Source organism: Bos taurus, chromosome 6 (genome assembly GCF_002263795.3).
Source record: "Bos taurus isolate L1 Dominette 01449 registration number 42190680 breed Hereford chromosome 6, ARS-UCD2.0, whole genome shotgun sequence".
NCBI classification, from domain to species: Eukaryota; Metazoa; Chordata; class Mammalia; order Artiodactyla; family Bovidae; genus Bos; species Bos taurus.
This window is the reverse complement of record NC_037333.1, coordinates 71721256-71742270: the sequence shown is the minus strand read 5'-3', so window position 1 is coordinate 71742270 and position 21015 is coordinate 71721256. Positions and strand designations below refer to the sequence as shown.

The 21015-nt window shown below is 40.6% G+C and overlaps 1 protein-coding gene across 1 annotated transcript in view; it reads right to left on the bottom strand.

Moving 5' to 3' along the window:
• Positions 1-9104: 9104 nt before the first annotated feature.
• The window catches only part of CRACD (capping protein inhibiting regulator of actin dynamics), a 276452-nt gene continuing 264541 nt past the window's right edge, over positions 9105-21015 (bottom strand). Inside the window, exons 9-11 of the mRNA NM_001101941.2 lie at positions 14915-15105; positions 14054-14216; positions 9105-12014 (exon numbers count right to left, since the gene is read on the bottom strand). Of these exons, the coding sequence (NP_001095411.2) occupies positions 11854-12014; positions 14054-14216; positions 14915-15105 (515 nt within the window). The 3' untranslated portion in view covers positions 9105-11853. The remainder of the gene's footprint in view (positions 12015-14053; positions 14217-14914; positions 15106-21015) is intronic.

The window sequence follows — 21015 nt, the reverse complement described above, 5'->3', positions numbered from 1 at the left end:
ACAGTCAATGATATGGCCCCCAGCATTCCAGCCAACTCCAGCGATACACTGTGTTGCTGACCTTTCCCCTAATTCTGCAGACAACTGTAGTATCATTTGATTTGTTCATTCAGTCACCAGTAGAATCTCAAATATCAAACATGCCAGAGTTCTTGGTGGCAAGCAATAGAAGGTAAATTTGGGCTATTTTAAATAGAAAGTATTTTTATTGAAGTATAATTGATATACAATATTATGTATTTTTTATTGAAGTATAATTGATGTACAATATTATATAAGTATTATATAGAAATTCACAGTTTTTAAATGTTATGTGCCTTTAAAACATTGGCTGTATTCCCTGTGTTAGACAATATATCCTTGTAGCTTATTTATTCTATACACAATAGTTTGTACCTCTTAATCCCTTACCACTCTTTTGCCCTTCCTCCCTTCCCTCTCCCCGCTGGTAACCACTAGTTTGTTCTCTATATTTGTGAGTCTGATTCTTTTATGTTAGACTTACTAGCTTGTTCTATTTTTTTAGATTCCATGTAAAAGTGATATCATACAAAATATTTATCTTTCTCTGACTCATTTCATTTAGCATAATGACCCTCCAAATCTATCCATGTTTTGCAAATGGCAGAATTTTGTTCTTTTTATGGCTGAGTAGTATTCCATTGTCGGAGAAGGCAATGGCACCCCACTCCAGTACTCTTGCCTGGAAAATCCCATGGATGTAGGAGCCTGGTGGGCTACAGTCCATGGGATCGATAAGAGTCAGGCACAACTGAGCGACTTCACTTTCACTTTTCACTTTCATGCATTGGAGAAGGAAATGGCAACCCACTCCAGTGTTCTTGCTTGGAGAATCCCAGGGATGGGAGAGCCTGGTGGGCTGCCGTCTATGGGGTCACACAGGGTTGAATAGGACTGAAGCGACTTAGCAGCAGCAGCAGCAGCAGCAGTATTCCGTTGTATACATACACCATATCCTCTTAATCTGTTCATCTGTTGATGGACACTTAAATTGCTTCCATATCTTGGCAATTATAAATAATACTGCTATGAACAGTGGGATGCATATATTTTTTTGAACTATTGTTTTTGTTGTTTTTGTTTTTCAGATAATATATATCGAAGAGTGGTGGAATTGCTGAGTCATATGGTAGTTCTATTTTTAGCTTTTTTGAGATACTTGCATACTGTTTTCCACAGTGGCTACACCAATTTAGGTTTCTCCTCAACAGGGGATTCCCCTTTTCTCCACTTCCTCACCATCATTTGTTGTTTGTGTTCTTTTTGATGATAACCATCTGACCTGTCTGTCATGATATCTCATTGGAGTTGGTACTTCCCTGGTGATTAGTGATGCTGAGGATCTTTTCATGAGCCTGTTGATCATCTGCATTTCCTTTCTGGGAAAAATATCTGTTCAGGTCTTCTGCCCAGTTTTTAATCAGGTTTTTTTCTTTTGATGTTGGGTTGTATGAGTTATTTATATATGTTGGATATGACCACAAGTTGGTCATATCATTTGCAAATATTTTGTCCTATTCAGTAGGTTGTCTTTTCATTTTGTTGATGGTTTCCTTTGCTGTACATAAGTTTTAAAGCTTAATTAGTTCCCATTTGTTTATTTTTGCTTTTTATTTCCTTTGTTTTAGGAGACAGATTCAAAACAATATTGCTACAATATGTGTCAGACTGTTCTGCCTATGTTTTTCTCTAAGAGTTTTATGGTTTCCAGTCTTATATTTATGTCTTTAATCCATCTTGAATTAATTTGTGTATATAGGTTCTAATTTCATTCTTTCACATGTAGCTGTCTTGTTTTTGCAACACCAATTATTGAAGAGATTTTTCCCCTCCATTTAATATTCTTGCCTCCTTTGTCATAGATTAATTGACTGTAAATGTGTGGGTTTATTTCTGGGCTCTCTATTCTGTTCTGTTCTGTTGATGTTTTTTGCCAGTGCCATGCTGTTTTGTTATTGTAGCTTTGTAGTATAGTTTGAAGTCAGGGAGCTTGATTTGTCTAGATCTGTTCTTCTTTCTCGGGATATTTTAACTGCTTAGGGTCTTTTGTATTTCCATACAAATTTTAAAACTATCTGTGAAAAATGCCCTTGGTATTTTGATAGAGACTGCATTGAATCTGTAGGTTTCCTTGGTATTAATTCTTCCAGTCTCTGAATGTGGTATATTTTCCCATCTTTTGTGTTGTCTTTAGTTTCTTTCATCAGTGCCTTATGGTTTTCCCAATACAGGTATTTTACCACTAAGGAGGTTTATACCTAGGTATTTTAATCATTTTAATGCAGTGGTAAATGGGATTATATACTTAATTCCTCTTTCTGATTACTCATTTTTAGTATATAGAGATGGAACCAATTTATGTATGTTAATTTGTATCCTACAACTTTACTAAATTCATTGATGAGCTCTAGTAGTATTCTGATGGTGTCTAGGATATTTTGTGTGTAGTATGTCATCTGCAAACAGTGACAGTTTTACTTCTTCCTTTCCAGTTTGTTGTTGTTCAGTTGCTCAGTTGTGTCGAACTCTGTGACCTCATGGACTGCAGCATGCCAGGCTTCCCTGTCCTTCACTGTCTCCCAGAGTTTGCTCAAATTCATGTCCATTGAAGTGGTGATACCATCCAACCATCTTACTTCTCTTGTCCAGTTGCTGTGACTAGGACATCCAATACTGTGTTGATTAAAAGTACCTTGAGTGGGCATCCTTGTCTTGTTCTTGATCTTAGAGGAAACACTTTCAGCTTTTCGCCTTTGAGTATGATGTTGCTGCTGCTGCTAAGTCACTTCAGTCATGTCTGACTCTGTGCGACCCCCATAGACGGCAGCCCACCAGGCTCCGCTGTCCCTGGGATTCTCCAGGCAAGAACACTGGAGCAGGTTGCCATTTCCTTCTCCAATGCATAAAAGTGAAAGTGAAGTCACTCAGTCGTATCTGACTCCTAGCGACCCCATGGACTGCAGCCTACCAGGCTCCTCTGTCCACGGGATTTTCCAGGCAAGAGTACTGGAGTGGGTTGCCATTGCCTTCTCCAAGCTGTGTGTTTATCATATATGGCCTTTATTATGTTGAGGTATGTTCCCTTTATACACACCTTCTGGGGAGTTTATATCATAAATGGATATTGAATATTGTCAGAAGCTTTTCTGCATCTCTTGTGATCATACAGTTGTTATTCTTCAGTTTGTTAATGTAGTGTTATACTGATCGATTTGCAGATACCAAAAAGTCCTTGCATCTTTGGGGTAATCCCTCTTAGTCATGTTTTATGACCCATTTAATGTATTGTTGGATTCAGTTTACTAGTATTTTGTTGAGGAATTTCTGCATCTATCTTTATTAGCGATATTGGCCTATAATTTTCTTTTTCTTTTTTTCTGTAGTATCTTTGGTTTTAGTATCACAGTGATGCTACCTTCCTAGAATGAGTTCAGATGCATTCCTTCTTCTGCAATTTTTTGGGAATAGTTTGAGAAAGATAGGTGTTAATTCATCTCTAAATATTTTGTTGAATTTACTTGTGAAGCCATCTAATCCTGGACTTCTATTGGGAGTTATTAAATTGCTGGTTTAGTTTCATTACTGGTAACTTATCTATTCATATTTTCTGTTTCTTCCTGGTTCAGTCTTGGCAGATTGTACATTTCTAGGAATTTGTCCCTTTCTTCTGAGTTGTCCATTTTATTAGCATATAGTTTTCCGTAGGAATCTCTTCTGATGTTTCATATTTCTGTGGTGATGTTTGTAACTTCTCCTTTTTCATTTCTGATTTTGTTGGTTTGTGCTCTCTTTTCTTGATGAGTTCAAACTAAAGGTATATCAATTTTTAACATCTTTTCAAAGAAGTATTTTTTAGTTTCATTGATAATTTTATTGTTTTTAAAGTTTATTTATGCTCTAGTCTTTTTGATACGTTTCCTTATACTAACTTTGGGTTTTGTTTGCTTTTTCTAGTTTAGCTGTAACATTAGGTGGTTTGAGATTTTCCTCATTTCCTGAGGTCTTGTATCACCATAAACTTCCCTCTTAGAGCTGCTTTTGGTGTGTCCCATAGATTTTGGATCATTGTTTTTCATTTTCATTTGTCTCTGGGTATTCTTTTTTAATTTCTTCTTTGACTTCTTCGGTAATCCCTTGTTTTTTTTTTTTTTTTTTTTTTTTTTTAGTAGCGTATTGTTTAGCCTCCTTCATGTAGTGTCCTTTGTCTCCTCCAACAATCTCTATTTTAACATCTATTTTATCAGGTATAAGTATTGCTACTCTGGCTTTCTTATTATCTCTATTTGCATTCAATACCTTTTGCATCCCTTCACTTTATGTTTATATTTAAAGACACTTATGTATGTCTTTAAATCTGAGTCTCCTATAGGCAGGATTCCTTTTTTTTTTTTTTTTGCCTTCAGCCACCTGATGTCTTTTGGAGCATTTAATCCATTTACATTTGAAGTGTTTATTGCTATGCATGTTCTTATTGCCATTTTGTTAATTGTTTTGGGGTAGTTTTTGTAGTTGTTGTTCTGTCTTTTGTTATTTGATGACTATCTTTAATGTTTGGATTCCTTTTCTTCTGTGTATCTATTATAGATGTTTGGCTTGTAATTCCCATGAGGTATTTATATAGCAATCTGTATTTATACAAGATTGTTTTAAGTTCTTGACCTCTTAATTTCAAATGCATTTTAAGAATCCTGTATTTTTACTTTCCTCCCCTCATAATTACTGTTTTTGATATCTTTTTTTGTTGTTCAGTTTCTAAGTTGTGTACAACTCTCTGCCACCCCATGAACTGCAGGATACCAGGCTTCCCTGTTCTTCACCATCTCCCAGTGCTTGTTCACACTCATGTCCATTGAGTCACTGATGCCATCCAACCATCTCATCCTCTTAAGCCCCCATCTCCTCTTGCCCTCAGTCTGTCCCAGCATCAGGGTCTTTTCCAGTGAGTCAGATCTTCGCATTAGGTGGCCAAAGTATTAAAGCTTCAGCTTCAGCACTAGTCCTCCCAATGAATATTCAGGGTTGATTTCCTTTAGGATTGACTAGTTTGATCTCCTTGCTGTCCAAGGGGCTCTCAAGAGTCTTCTCCAGCACCACAGTATGAAAGCATCAATTCCTCAGCACTCAGCCTTCTTTATGGTCCAACTCTTAGTCCATACGTCCATATTCTTGTTTTTTTAACCTCCCTACTAGCTTTGTGCATGGGTGATTTCCTACCTTTACTGAATGTTTGCTTTTACCAATGAGCTTTTTCATTTTGTAATTTTCATTTTTCTAGTTGTGGCCTTTTTTACTAAGAGAAAAATCCTTTAATATTTCTTGTAAAGCTGGTTTGGTAGTGCTGAACTCTTTTAGCTCTTGCTTGTCTGAAAAGATTTTAATCTTTCCGTAAAATCTGAATGAGAGCCTTGCCGGGTAGGGTATTGGTTGTAGGCTTTCCTTTCATCACTTTAAATATGTTGCCCTTCTGGCCTACATAGTTTCTGATGAAAAGTCAACTGATAGCCCTTTATGAGTTCCTTTCTATGTTATTTGTTGTTTTTCCTTTGCTGGTTTTAATATTCTCTAATTTTTAACATTTAATTACAGTATTTTAGTGTGTTCTTCTTTGGGTTAATCCTATATGGGACTCTGCACTTCCTGGACTTGGATGTCTGTTTCCTTTCCCACGTTAGGGAAGTTTTCAACTATTATGGCTCAAATATGTTCTCAGCCCCTTTCTCTCTCTCTTCTCCCCTGTAATGTGAACATCAATGCATTTGATGTTGCCCCAGAGGTCTCTTATACAGTCCTCATTTCTTTTTCTTTTTTCCTCTTCAGCAACAGTGATTTCCACTACTGTATCTTCCAGGTCACTGATCCATTTATCTGTACCATTTAGTCTACGTTGATTCTTTTTAGTGTATTTTTAATTGCAGTTATTCTTCATCTTTAGTGTGAGTGATAGTCGCTCGGTCATGTCTGACTCTACGGCCCCAGGACTGTAGCCTGCCAGGCTCCTCTGTCCGTGGAATTCTCCAGGCAAGAATATTGGAGAAGGTTGCCATTTCCTTCTCCATTATATTTTCCAACTCTTTGCTAAAAACCTTTTAACTTTCACTCTGTGTACCCATTTTTTCCCCCAGATTCTCTAATCATCTTTATGATCATTACCCTGAACTCTTTCTTAGGTATTTGCCTTTCTCCACTTCACTAATTTCTTCTTGTGGGGTTTTATCTTGTTCGTTCATCATGCAGTTCGTTCATCATGCAGTTGGGTACAGGATCTCAGATATCCCAAAGCTTTTATTGGGTTGCTAGTGGGCAGGGCAAGGACCCAGGCCCATGTCATCCCAGGACATGGCCTGGGCTGCTGGTGGAACTTCAGGCTACAGGATTGTGGCTATCTTGGATCTGCTGCTGCCCTGGGTGAGGCCGGTCCAGAGGTTGGAGCTGGCTCCCTGAACAGTAGAGCCAGGCAGGGCTACATCTTGGGGCTAAAAACTAAAAGGAAGATTCCACAAAGGCCCTTGCCAATACCAGTGCGTATGTGGTAGAAGAAACTCCCAAGGATGGCTGGTGCCAGTGTCTGCGTCCCCAGGGTGAGCTGCAGCTGCCTCCTGCCTCTGAAAGACTCCACAATCAGCAGGAAGGTCTGACCTAGGCTTCTGTCAAATTATCTCTTATGCCCTGAGTCCCAGAGCATGTGAGATTTTATATGTGCCCTTTAAAATGAATTCTCTATTTCCCCTGGCTCTCTGGGAGTCCTGAAAGTAAACCTCACTGACTTTCAAAGCTAAATACTCTGGGGGCTTATCTTCCTGGTGCAGGACCCCTGGTCTGGGGAGCCCAATTTTGAGGCTCAGACCTTGTAGTCCTTTGGGAGAACCTTTCTGATATAATTATTCTCCCATTTGTGGGTCTTCTTTCCAAAGATATAGGACTTGACCATATCTTGAATATTACCATTTATCCATTTTGTTGTGGCTCATTATGCTTAAGTTGTGTAAGATCTTTTGGTAGGTTCCGGTTGTTATCATCAAATGTTCTGGAAATAGTTGTGATTTTGGTGTGCCTGTGAAAGGAGATAAGCTCAGGGTCTTTCAAGATGACTGACTGCCATCATGGTCAGTCTCCTCCAGAGTGAATTTTTAAAAGAATATTAAGTCTCTTGCAGAATTATAGAGGGCTGGAGCTATACAGCCAGGAATAAGGAATGCCTAAAATCATCATGTCATTTTGGGCAGAAGACAGCTGCTGTCCTTGAAACTAAATGCTTACTTTATGGCTGACCCCACTAACACCAGACACTGTTCCCTATCACTACCAGACTTCCTCACAGTTCCCCCATCTTTTGGTCAGTTGCTCCCAATCCACAGTCCCTTCCAATTTGAGATGACACATGTTGTCATGCCCACCAGAGTACAGGAAAGCACCTAACAGGCATTTCAACTATAGTAGGAGGGGAGTGCTGCCCTCTACTAAGACCCACAAGATGGAGACGTCCCCAAACTTAGAAAGGGCATTGAGGGCATGGTCAGCCCAAAAGAACAACATAACTTCTGCCAGGTTTTAGATCCACGCTGCTTCACCTTTAATGTATTCACCACCTGGAGCTGTTGCTAAATGCCTAGTCCAGTTGAGAGGAAAGGGCTTGGTTGAGCCACACTGGGACCTAAGGCAAAAGGGAAAATAAGTAATACTGACCCCATATTTATTTAAAATTTTGATACTCGTTCATCATAGAATTTCCATTAATCTTTAAAAAAAAATATTGCATTAAAATAGCACTTCTCTCGATTACTTTTTAGCACCCAAGGCAAGTGCCTTGCTCACATTACTCCATTTGCCCTCATCTGGCCCTGTGAGTCAGTAGGTCTGGTCTGGGGCCCTAAGCTGTGTTTCTCACATGCTTTCAGCTTGTGCCCATGCTGCTGTTCCATGGCCCATACTTTGAGTAAAGAGGTTGTAAGATCATTTTGTCTGAGACACTGCTGTTGCTGCTGCTGCTGCTGCTAAGTCACTTCAGTCGTGTCCGGCTCTGTGCGACCCCATAGATGGCAGCCCACCAGGCTCCGCCGTCCTTGGGATTCTCCAGGTAAGAACACTGGAGTGGGTTGCTATTTCCTTCTCCAATGCATGAAAGTGAAAAGTGAAAGTGAAGTCGCTCAGTCGTGTCTGACTCTTAGTGACCCCATGGATTGCAGCCTACCAGGCTCCTCCATCCATGGGATTTGCCAGGCAAGAGTACTGGAGTAGGTTGTCATTGCCTTCTCTGTGTAAGTGTGGTGAGTGGCACTTTATACACCTGGTCTAATTTAACCCTCCAAAGAATCCTGTGAGGTTAAGATAAAGGTCTATTCATTTCAACATCAAACATTACCATGTGGTTACACAGGTATAACACCTTTATGTCATGAAGGGCAAAAACTCATTCCTAGAACATACACTGTGACTAGCAACCACCTCCCCTGCAAAAGCAGCCATCTCCTCAGAGGCTTGGGCTGTCGGGAAGTAGTTCAACTTGGTGTTTTTCTCACAAGTGCAAGCCTGTTAGCATTTTGCCAAACACACATATCAGTGTGTGTTTCAACCTCTGTGAAGTCAATGCAGAACGTATGGAATGAAGATAAGTACATTTTTGGTGTCTGAGACACAGACCAATTCAAATTTAGGATTCAGATAAACATTTTATTTGTCCCCTACTCATTGAAGTGAAAAAGTGGAAGTGTTAGTCGCTCAATTATGTCTGACTCTTTGCGACTCCATGGACTGTAGCCCGCCAGGCTCTTCTGTCCAGGCAAGAATACTGGAGTGAGTAGCCATTCCCATCTCCAGGGGATCTTCCCAACTCAGGGATCAAACCCGGGTCTCCGGCATTGCAGGTGAATTCTTTTTTTTATCATCTGAGCCACCAGGGAATCCCATTTTATCTGTCTCCTACTCATTATTTTTCTCCCAAAATATCTAATTAAAAAATAATAAGGTACCCTATAAAATGCCTTGAAATTTATCTTTCTTAAAAGTAAATATGAAGTCTCTGTAGATGGTCACTGAAATCGGTAAAAACTTCAACTTGAAAAGGAAATTCCATCAGTGCCAAAGATCTTGTGGGTATTTTTTATTGAAAGGTCTTTTTCCTTCAATAATGGACATTTTACATTAAAACTTTATACAACCAAAATCTCAAAATAATATTAAAATCACACTAAGGTATTTTCATTGTTAAGTCTACTACATTTTATTGTTGATAAAAATATTGCAAGACACTTGTAATTCTAATGTTTCTGCTTTAAAATAAGCAATTAAAACTAAATGTCACAAGAAGAGACAATACATACTACAATTTGCTAATAACTGGCTAAAATGATAATTTAATAGTAACATGTATAAGAAACAATTGCACTTGAAAAAAAAGTAAACAAAAAACCTCTAGTTTTGTATATTTAAGTCTTATGAACAGAGGTTAATCATCTATAACCTTGCCAGAAGTGTATATTTGTTAAAAAAAAAAAAGCTTGTGTATTTAACTAGCAATCATTCATTTCTTTTAAAAGTCTTGAATTCTTATATGCTTTACAGAATTTCCCCCATAGTTTGTTGATCAGAAAAGACTGCAACACAACTAAAGAAAAATAACACTTCATTGGTATTTAGTGCAAATTTGGAGTAATTTTTACATGAAGTATTAAACATGTAGCCTTTAGAAGTTGCTGGAAGTGCTATGACTGTCTTTTCTTCAGTATACTCTTAAAGATTTTGATGGAAAATTTTTAACTGAGGTATTTCTCCTCCTTTGCATGGGCTCAGTGGTAAGCCAGTACAGACTTGACTTGTCTACCATTCTTTGTTAATGACCTGATCTCTTCCCCTGTTCTCTGCCATTACTGTGATTGTTATTCAAAGCTGACAGCATGAAAGAAAAAGTCAATGCAGAAGAATTAAAGTAGCACTATAATTCTAGGGCTCTAAGTGGAAAGATTCTTACTAAAAAAGTGTTATATTTGTGAGGAAATCATCAGAGGTAACAAATGCCTACATATTTGATTTAGAAATGAACAGTGTGGAAAACGTGCAGTGGAATATTAATTGCATCTCATAGCCATTTAAAAAATTAACGTCCCATTGATTCTGTTGAAGGTCCACTATATATGTTAACTCCAACCTGCAAAAGTACAACTATCCATTTCACCACACATTCCAGGTACTACCATGAGGCTGCCAGGTACTACCATGAGGCTGAGCCATTGCTTCCAGAAAGAAGATGCCTTGTATATGGTAAATATTTTTGCACTCATCCTTTCTTTAAGGTACATAATAGAATAACAGCACATTGTCATTGCATAAATAAGGAAAATGATACTAATAAAATACTAATAAAATGTGTTTTTGTAGGAGAGAAAAAATGGGTGTAATTCCTTCCCCTGCTGCACTAAGCAAAGGATTTGTATTTAGATTTTGAAGTCAGAATTGAAGAAAAAGGGACTGTGTCAACATCATGAAATGTAAGTTAAGTCCTAGCAACGTGTGGGTTTGCTCTGTGTTTCATGTAAAGCAAATTTAGGGAAATAAAAGTGAATATATGTGGCTTTTAAATTGCCAAGCCCCCCCACACCTTTTAAAAAATCTCATGTATATAATAACAAGGCCACTTAAAACTCTTGAGATGTTTTAATGCTATTGAACATTTGACTCTAAATATGAATTAGTTGGCTATGGTAAAGAAAGAAATTCCCCACAGGAAGTCCTTAGTACAAAAGGCTTCAAATCTTGTCTTAACTGTTAACTTTCCCTAGTGACTTCAAAGATTTTCAGAGACATGTAATGTCAGTAGGCTCTTGCACTCCATAATAAATGGCTGGTTTGGAGGCTGTTTTATTAGTCTTCTTGTCTCACTTTTGCTGCTTTGGGTGAAGTGAGCCTCCCCTTCAGAGTTTTAAAAAGTAGGTAGCACTAGAAGCAATGTATCCTACGCTTCTCACCCTTTGTGATGAAGAGTTTTTACCAGAATATACACAATCTGGCCTCATCCTTACAGGATCTCTGAGTAGGTCTGGGATAAAGCCTGAACTTGTTAAGAATAACTACACTAAATGGGGATTCTCAAAGACACAGAATTTGTAGTTTTTTTTTTTTTTTTTAATCATTTATTATTTAAACATTTAAATTAAAATGTTCCCTAGGAGACAGCTGGGCCAAATGGTTAACATGTCCCTAAGGAGAGTTCTGGTATAAAAGGGCCTGTAGCTCAACAGCACACTACAAGAGTGAATGGTCTCGCTGTGTTACAGTTCCCGGTCGGGGCAAAATCATGAGAAGCAGAGACGGGCACAGAGTTGGAAACCAGACTTTTAACTTGCCGTTCCCAGTGGCTGCATTCAGGAGAATAGGCATTCTTGTCCTTTCACTAAGACTTTAGAAAAGGGTAGAAATCCCCAAGCACATGGTAAATAAATGGTTCAGAGAAAAGAAATTGGAGTAAAGAATCAAGAAAACCATTAATACTACAAAGGTTGGCAAAAGGACATGTTCTGAATGGTGTGTGGGGGTGTGTGTGTGGAAGGGCCATGGCAGGCTCTTGTGAGGTCTTAGTCGAGAGATTTTACTTCATGTGGTCCCTCAGACGGAATTTTCTCTTCAAAACTAGGAGGAGCTCAAGGCACCAGGACCTAGGGTTGTGCAAATACACTCTTTACAAGGAACACCACCAGTTCAGTTTCTAAACATTATTTTAGAGCCTATAAAACATGCTTCTTTTCCCTAGTTTGGTTTTCTTTACCTCATATAAAAAATAAATAAATAAAAAGGGCAAGAGAAGAGCCAATGACTGCAATAAGAATGGATAAGAGTCACTCTTTACTTAATAATCTGCGGACAGTCGCTCCAGGCCTTGGCTTTCCTTTTGGCCAAAGCCAGCCAGGCTGGCTCTGTTGACACGGGGGCAGCATCTGGGTTGGAGAACCTCTTTGTGACTTCTTTCACCAGTGGCGCTGGGGGAGCTGAATCAGAGATCTCCACTGGATTTTGAAGGAAAAGGAGAAAGGAATATAAGTCAGAGCCACATTTTTTTTATTTATCACAAGTATGAGATTAAGAAAGCAAAACCCACTGAAGCACTGAGCATCTCTGGCAAGAAGAAATTTGGGAAAGAAACCTATGTGATCCTAACGGCTGCATACAGAATTACAGTGATCACAGTGCAGTCAATCTTAATTTCAAAGAATTTCTAGAAACCCAGTTTTTTCTGTGCTCAGAAGCTATGCCTGCACAATAATAGTAATAATAGGTAAATTCTGTGATTCTAAGTCATGCAACCAGTCAACTTGATGAAGAAAAAGATTAAACCAGTAGTTTGAAGTTTGAACTTGTTAGCTGGTAAGTTTAAAAGCTACTTCCTCCACCAAGCATGCCCTGGGTCCCTCCTCCCTCCAAGACCTGTGGATCCTTCCTGCTGTTATGACTCAGACTTGTCTAACAAATTCTTTTGTCTCCTATCACTATTTATCAGACCTCAGAGGCTTTGTATGGTGAGGGCTCCCATCTTATTTTTGGGTCATATGTAGTGCCTATGGCAATGGCCTTACAGGTATGCAGAACTCTGGAAATACTGATTAAAAAGACAAAACTTCAGAAGAAGGCTTGCTTTATTAAGGTGGAGCCCACTCTGAATTGCATTTACCCTTTGGTGTCTCTAAGAAATCAGGCAGACAAAGGTTGATCTCGTTGTTGACTTTGGAGAATTCTGAAAGAATTCTCTCTTGACCCTTATCAATATGATGTTTAGAATCCTTAATTCCTGGGTATAAGATCAAATGAAGTAAGTCCCTTGGAAGTTCTTGAGAAAATGTTCCAAAGTAGTTTTCAAATGTAAAGTTTTTTTCCTCCACACCAAATAGTAAATATAGCTTTCCTCATGAGACCTCTTTACATTTCCAGACATCAGCTAGCAGGTATTTCTTAAGGCATAAAAAAATCTTGGGTCTAGAGGGTGGGTGTCCTCTGAGGAACAGATAGGGCTGCCTACTGGGGAAAACAGGGACCCTAAGAGCCCTCGAGAGGAAGCTCTTTCAAACTCTCCATCCTCCAAGTGACTTGCAATAAGGAAACAGTCATAAACATTATTGGATCATTTTATCTTTTAACAGGATAAAGATTTTTTTTTTTTAACTTGCCCATGTCTCTTACATGTCATGAATTTGTATGAACACTGCTGTTGTTCATTAACATCAGGGACTTAGAGCAGAACAACTGTGCTCTCTAATGTCACACCTGAGTCAGAAGTTAGCTATCTGAAATCACATCAGTGAGAAGGGGCCAGCCCACTTTTGCCTGGAGCATCTGAGCCACTTGGATCACCATGATTCAGAGAAGCAGTTTCCATTTCTAGCCAGGGCAGAGCTCCAGGTAGGGGATTTCTCATACAGCTTTTTCACACTGGTCTTAAGTATGTGGCGTCAAAGGAAACAGGCTCCTGAATCTGCTTTTCAGCTCAGGCTTGATGTCAACTACTTGGCTTTGAGACTATCAAAAAACACTGGCTCCATTTACATTCTACCTAAAATTCACCCTTTCCTCACATCCTAATATAATCTTGTCTCGTCTTTTGTTTAGACGGCTCTTATGGTATGCAGTCTTCTTGCTACAGGAAGTCAAAAAACCTCATCTTGTTGGACCACAGGCAATGGAGGTGGAGCAGGCTCATATCACCTTGTTAAAGGCTCAGGAATTTAACAAGCCACTTGATATCACATTGGTAATTTGAAATTAGCCATGGTTGGGAGTATTTACACCACAGAAAAGGACAAATACTACAAATCACAGGTATCTCTAATCCCTGAAGACCTGACTGTTAAATGTGTATCATCACCCCACTGATAGTGGGTATGTTTCTGATGATATTTATCCATGTCAGAGTTTATGAATGGGGTGGCAAGACAGCTTGTGCTCTGAAATGCCTAAAATGCTGTGCTAGTTTTTACACTGGAGGAAATAAAACATGCTTTAAGGGAAAAAACCTTTAAGTACACTTAAGTAGAAATGGACCTGTTCTCTCTACCTGTCACTGATGTAGGAAGAGTGTTGGCCTTTTTGAGTTGTTCTCTGCGCTCAAGCCTGGACACTGGTGTCTCTGGCTTCTTCTCTTCTGGCTGAGTGGTGGGCTTGTGCAGGGAACTAGCTCTGCTGACGCTGCTGCTTCCAGGCTGTGGGGTGACACTGACCTGCATGGACAGAAAATCAGGGAAAGCATGTATTCATCCTAAAGACAGAGAAGGACTGACCATGCAAGGCAAAGCTGCTTAGAGGTTTCCATCAGCTGGCCCCCATCTTCTGCTCCCAGAGGAGGAGCCAGACTGCACAGGGAGCAGTGTGTGCTCAACCCTGGCCCCCAGCCAAGGAGCAGCTCAGTCAAATGTCCCAAAGAAGGGATGCTACAGGCTTTCCCGGAAGAGTCCCATCAAACTATACAATCAGAGCCACAGAGCAAGACTCCTAATTTCCTCTCGACCCACTGCTTAAAAGAAAGTTATTTTCGTTACTTTTCATATAACTGTTGTGTGCGAGGATTCTGCCAAATCAGGTTAACCTAAGAGCATAAGGAAACCAAATCAAATTTCTAACTGAAAATACCTCTTTGGCTTAACAGTGGTCAACTGATTTACTGCTCTACCATCTAAGTATTTTCCACCATTCCTGGCCAGCCTTTTCTCATTACTGTTGTTTTAAATCCTGAACTAAAAGAAAGCCAAGCTTGGAAGTTCCCTGGCTGTCCAGTAGTTAGGACTTGGCACTTTCACTGCCAGGGCCTCAGTTCAATCCCTGGTCAGGGAACTAAGACCCCACGAGCCTTGTGGTGCTCAAAAAATAAAAGAGAGAGTGAGCCAAGCTCAGAGTTAAAGCCGAAGACCAGGCTACTTACTTGTTCTCTGGCGAGCTTCTCTGCCTGTTTGGCCTCCCTGGCCTGCTTCCTCTCTTCCCGAGTTGCCTGCTGCTCCCGAAACCCCTTCTGTTTCTGCAGCGCCAGCGTTATCCACAGTGGCTGCGCGGTCTCAACCTTCTCCACAAGTTTGGAGCCATCTAAGGAGTGTCTGCTCTGAAGCATCGGCTTTTCTATGGGGGAAAAAAGACAGACTGATATTGTGATATACTATAAGAAATACATATTTGATCTTTGTCCCTGTTTCTGGCACTGAATTCCTAAAACCCTTGCAATGTCCTAACTGATGAGAGCATAAAGGTCTCTTTTGTTCTGCTAAATGAGGTGATTCCTGGGAAGCATGTAAAGATGGAGTCTGGTTGGCAATATCCATGTGATCAGAGGGTTAGAACTTTGAGTCCCATCAAGCTCTGGGGAGGGGCAAGGGGCTGGAGGCTGAGTTCAGTCATCAATGGCTGATGACTTAATTGATCACAACTTTGTAACGAAGCATCCATAAATACTCAAAAGGACTAGTCTGGAGAGCTTCTGAGCCAAGAACACATAGAGATGCTGGAGAGTGACTAGCTCAGAAAGCATGGAAGCTCTACGCCCATTTCCCATACCTTGCCCTCTTCATCTCTTCAATCTGAGTTATATTCTTTATATATATATATATATATAAACTTTTATGCATGTGTGCGTGTGCGTGTGCGTGTGTGTGTGTGTGTGTATACACACAGGCTTCCCTGATGGCTCAGCAAGTGAAGAATCTGCCTACCAATGCAGGAAATACACGAGATGCAGGTTCAATCCCTGGGTCAGGAACATCTGGAGAAGGAAATGGCAACCCACTCCAGTATTCTTGCTTGAAAAATCCCATGGACAGAGGAGCCTGGTGGGCTACCATCCAAAGGGTCACAGAATCAGAAATGACTAAGCACAGCACACATATAAACGTTAAACTGATAACCTCGTAAGTAAAATGTTTCCCTGAGTTATGTGAGATCCTCTAGCAAACTAACTGAACAACGTGGATTTGCAATTGGCATCTAGTTTGGGGGCATTCTGGTAGGACTGAGCCCATAACCTGTGGACTCTAATGGTGTCTCCAGTAGAGAATCAGAACTGAGTTGAACTGACACCAGCTTGGCTATGTGGGACCCACACCCCACCACCCCACAACAGAATCAGTCAAGACAAAAAGCAGGTTTGCCCTGAAACTAACTGCTCACTCATCTCAGTCCCTCATCCCCTAAAACTGTGACATATTAATCAGCCCAAGAAATAGTCAACCATCCCTTTCTGACACAGTGTGCCAACGTCTGAGTGACTACCCTGGGTGGGAAAGTAGCATCTTCAATGGAAAAAAACAGGAGCATTTCTCTTTCCTCAAAATGGAAGAAAAAATCGTCTCCACTGTAAAAAACATCTGGCCTACAGAGGACCCAGGTAGTTCTTTGATTGTTCTTTTTTTTATTGCTTTTTAAAATTTATTTTTTCAATGGAACTTCCTCCTCCCCCTGCCCCAACCCACACTGTCCCCTGACGAAACAAGTGGACTGAATGTATGAAAGAGGAAAAGGGGGCACTGCAGTGCTTAGTGGGGCTGCTAAGGGCACCAGGACTCAGAGGAAGACGGTGAGAAACGGTGGCTTTGGCCCATTGCCCTCATTTGATAGATGTGAGTACTTGAGTCCACAGCCATCAAGGGCAGTGACCGTGGTCATTTAGTGCACAGCTGAAGGCTGAGCCGAGGACTTGTGACTTCCGGTCTGTGCTCTTACCATGGTGGACTGTCTTGCCTGTGCAAGTCAGGGCAACAAGCTTCCCAGGTGGAGAGGATCAGAGGTTGAGTAATTGGGCTCTGGAATCGAGCAGACCTGAGTTTGACTTTATGTGACCCCAGAAAAGCTACTTAACTTCTCCAAGCTTTCATTTTCTAATCCGTAAACTAGAGTCAAGAATGGCACAGGCCTCATCACGCTGATGTGAAGATTAAAAGGGGTCCTGGGTGTGAAAACGTTTAGAACAGTGTTTGGCATATAGTAACTGCTCTACAAAAGTAAGTGTTCTTAGAAATCCTCTGGTGATCCAGTGGTTAGAGCTCTGCACTTCCACTGCAGAGGGCATGGGTTTGATCCCTGTTCAGGGACCCTCAGTCTGGGGAGCTTACAGATTGAGCCACAGACTGGGCATCCCAGTCCTAGTATCTTTTGTGGAGGAGACAAGTCCCCTTGGCTGCTGGAAGAACCTCTGGGACAGAGGGCTGGAGAAGCAGAGACCTACTCATGAGGATGGTGCATGCACTGGCTTGTCAACAAAGTGGAGAGAGCTCTGCACCGGTGGCTGCCAGCCTGCTGCACTCTCCAGTCTGAGCTGGGTGAACTCCTCAGCCTTACTCCACACCACAGTTTGGTGTGTGACCTGGGCCAACTGTCCCCTGAGAAAAGACTTAGTCTAGCTACTCAGAGACAGACTGGGGGCCCTGAGATGTGATCTGGATGGGGTGGTGCCCATTGTCAGCATGTGGTTGGGTGGCCCCCAGAAGCCTGCTACAGTTTTGTCTCCCAGCCTGGCAAGAAAGCCCCACCTGCTCCTCACTGCAGTTCAGTGCTGGTTCTGGAGCAGAATACCCTGGGAGAAAAGTGCCACAGAGGCAGCCAGATTTCTCATGGCAGCATGGCCATCTCAATTCCTGCAGCCACAGTCTCTCCACTCCATAGCCATACACTAGATCTGGGATGAACACGATGAGGAAGGGACAGAACCCTGGGCTGAGTATGAGCACAGCACCTACATAGGTGTGTAGGCCCTCTGTGAATGCACGGGCTTCACTTGTTTCAGCAATCCCCTCCTTTGGAGCAGGGCATGCGCTTAAGGAGAACAGAGACTGATCAAGCCTGACCCACAAGGCTACTCTAACGACTGGGGAGCAGACCTCCCTGCTGAAAGTGTGGCAGCAGCCACAGAGCAGAGGGGAAGTCCCATCTCACATCCCACATAGGCCCTAGATCCCCCAGTACACACTCCCTCCTCAAGGTGATAATGGCCAGCACAACTTGAGGGAAAATGTGGCTGGCATCCGTATCAACCCAGCCTTCATACCAAAGACACTGGGCACACATAATCCATACAGGGATGCACCCATGTAAAAATACTCCAAGACCACAACAGATAATGTTTCTCCTAAATTCGTAAAGTAAAATGAAAAGGCAGAGGAACTACTCCCAATTTAAAAAGCAAGAGAAATTCCCTGAAATAATGAAACAGAGCTCACCAGTCTACCCAACCCCAGTTCAAAACAGTGATAGTAAAAATGCTAACTGAATTAAGAAAGATTACTAATAGAAATTCAGGTCACAGTAACAAGGAACTAGAAACTGTAAAGATGAACCAATCAAAAATAGATAATTGCCAAGATTAAAAAAAAAAAAAAGCAATCTAAGAGCAATGAATAGCCAGCTAAAAGACAAAGAATAAGTAACCTGGAAGACAAGAATAATGAAAACCACCCAATCAGAACACAAGACAGAAAAACAAATTAAAAAGAAAATGAAAGCAACATACAAGATCTATGGTATATATAAAACTTGCAAGCCTGTTTATAATAGGGGTTCTAAGAAGGAAAAAAGAGAAAGAAGATTGAAAATGTATTTGGAAAAAACGGTGGCTGAAAACTTCCCAAAGCTAAAGAAGGAAACAGGAATCCAGGTACAAGAAGCTTGGAGGGTCCCAAACAAAATGAATCTAAACAAAACCACAACCAGACATATCAGAATTAAAATGGCAAAACTTAAAGAGAGAATTCTAAAGGCAACAAGAGAAAAACAGTCATTTACAAGGGGATTCCAGTAAGGTTATCAGCTGATTTCTCTGCAGAAACTTTGGAGGTCCCAAGGGAGTGGAGTGATATATTTAAAGTCTTGAAAGGTCAAAACCTGGAACTGAGAATACTCTACCCAATAAAATGATCATTAGAATAGAAGGAGAAAGAATTTCTCAAACAAGCAAAAACCAAAAAGAATTCAGCAATAATAAATTTACTCTTACAGAAATATTGAAGTTTCTTCTCTAAATAGAAAAGAAGAATTTCTAGGACAGGGAAAATCATGACAGGAAAGGCAAACCTTCAGTAAGAACTGAAGATCACCCAAATAATCCAGTGTGTGTGCTCAGTTGTGTCCGACTCTTTGTGATCCTTTGGAGCCCACCAGGCTCCTCTGTCCATGGGATTTCCCAGGCAAGAATACTGGAGCAGGTTGCCATTTCCTCCCCCAGGGATCTTCCGACCCAGAGATCAAACCCGAGTCTCTCGTATTTCCTTCATTGCAAGTGGATTCTTTACCACTGAGGCATCAGGGAAGCCCCCCAAATAATCCCGTACTTAGATCAAAAAACAAACAAGTGTAAAAGCAGTTATAACTATAATAAGTACTAAAAGGATAAGCATGAAGATGTAAAATAGGACAGCAAAATCACAAAACATGAGGGAGGAGAGTATAAAACTAGATCTTTTAAAATGTATTTGAACTTGAATGACTATCAGTTTAAAGCAAGCAGATATAGTCATGGGTCAACATACATGAACTCCATCATAACCACAAATCAAAAACATATAATAGATTCACAAAAACCAAAAATAAAAACTGAACCACGTTACAAAAGAAAAGCATCAAACCACAAAAGGAAAAATAAAAAGAACAAAGAACTATAAAAATTACTGGAAAACAGATTAAAATGGTAATAAGTACATACTTATCAATAATTACTTTATGTTAAATGTCAAAGGACTAATGCTTTCATTACAGGGGGCACGGGTTTGATCCCTGGTCAGGGAACTAAGATCCTGCATGATATGCAGCATGGCCCAAAAAAATAGGAAAACAAAAAAGGACAACCCAATTAAAAAATGGACCTAAGAACTTTCTTGATGGTCCAGTGGTTGAGAATCCACCTGCCAATGCAAAGGACATGGGTTTGATCCCTGGTCCGGGAAAATCCTACATGCTGTGGAGCAACTAAGTCCATGCACCACAAGTACTGAGTCCAAGCTCGAGAGCCCCCGAGCCGAGACTACTGAAGCCCACATACCTACAGCCTATATTCTGCAACAAAAGAAGCCACTGCAATGAGAAGCCTGCCAACAGCAATGAAAAGTAGACCCTGCTCACCACAACCAGAGAAAACCCACATGCAGCAACAAAGACCAGCGTGGCCACAAATAAAATTTTTTTTAAAAAAATGGACCTACATATTTTCCCAAAGAAGATACACAAATCGCTAACAAGCACATGAAAAGATGTTCAACATTGCTGATTATTAGTGAAATGCAAATCAAAACCACAGTGAGGTACCACCTCACACAGGTCAGAATGGTTGTCATCAAAAAGTCTATAGATAATATCGGAGATGATATGGAAAAAGAGGAACCCTCCTACACTGTTGGTGGAAATGTAAATTGGTGTAATCATTGTGGAGAACTTTATAAAGAACCACTATGGAGGTTCTTTAAAAAACTAAAAATAGAACTACCACATGATCCAGCAATTCCACTCCTGGGTATATATGTGGAAAAAATGAAAACTAATTTAAAAAGATACAGGCACCTCAGTGTTCATAGAGGCATTATTTATAATAGTCCAGATGTGGGAGCAACCAAAGTGCCTGTCAACAGATAACTGACTTAGGAAGATGTGGAGTGTGTCTATATTGTATGTTTATATACGGGCTCACACAATACACACACACACACGTGTATACACAGGCTTCCCAGGTAGCACTAGTGGTAAAGAGCCCACCTGCCAATCAGGAGATGTGAGAGATGCTGGTTCTATCCCTGTGTTGGGAAGATCCCCTGGAGGAGGGCATGGCAACCCACTCCAGTATCCTTGACTGGAAAACCCCTTGGACAGAGAAGCCTGGTGGGCTACAGTCCATAGGGTTGCAAAGAGTCAGACACAACTGAAGCGACTTAGCACGCATATGTATACACATGTACATATATATACACACACCACATCTTCTTGGTTTCCTGGACTGGCATGTTGATCAGCAGTGTAAAGACCATATCTCCCTATTGGTTTCTGTTTATCCTATGGAAG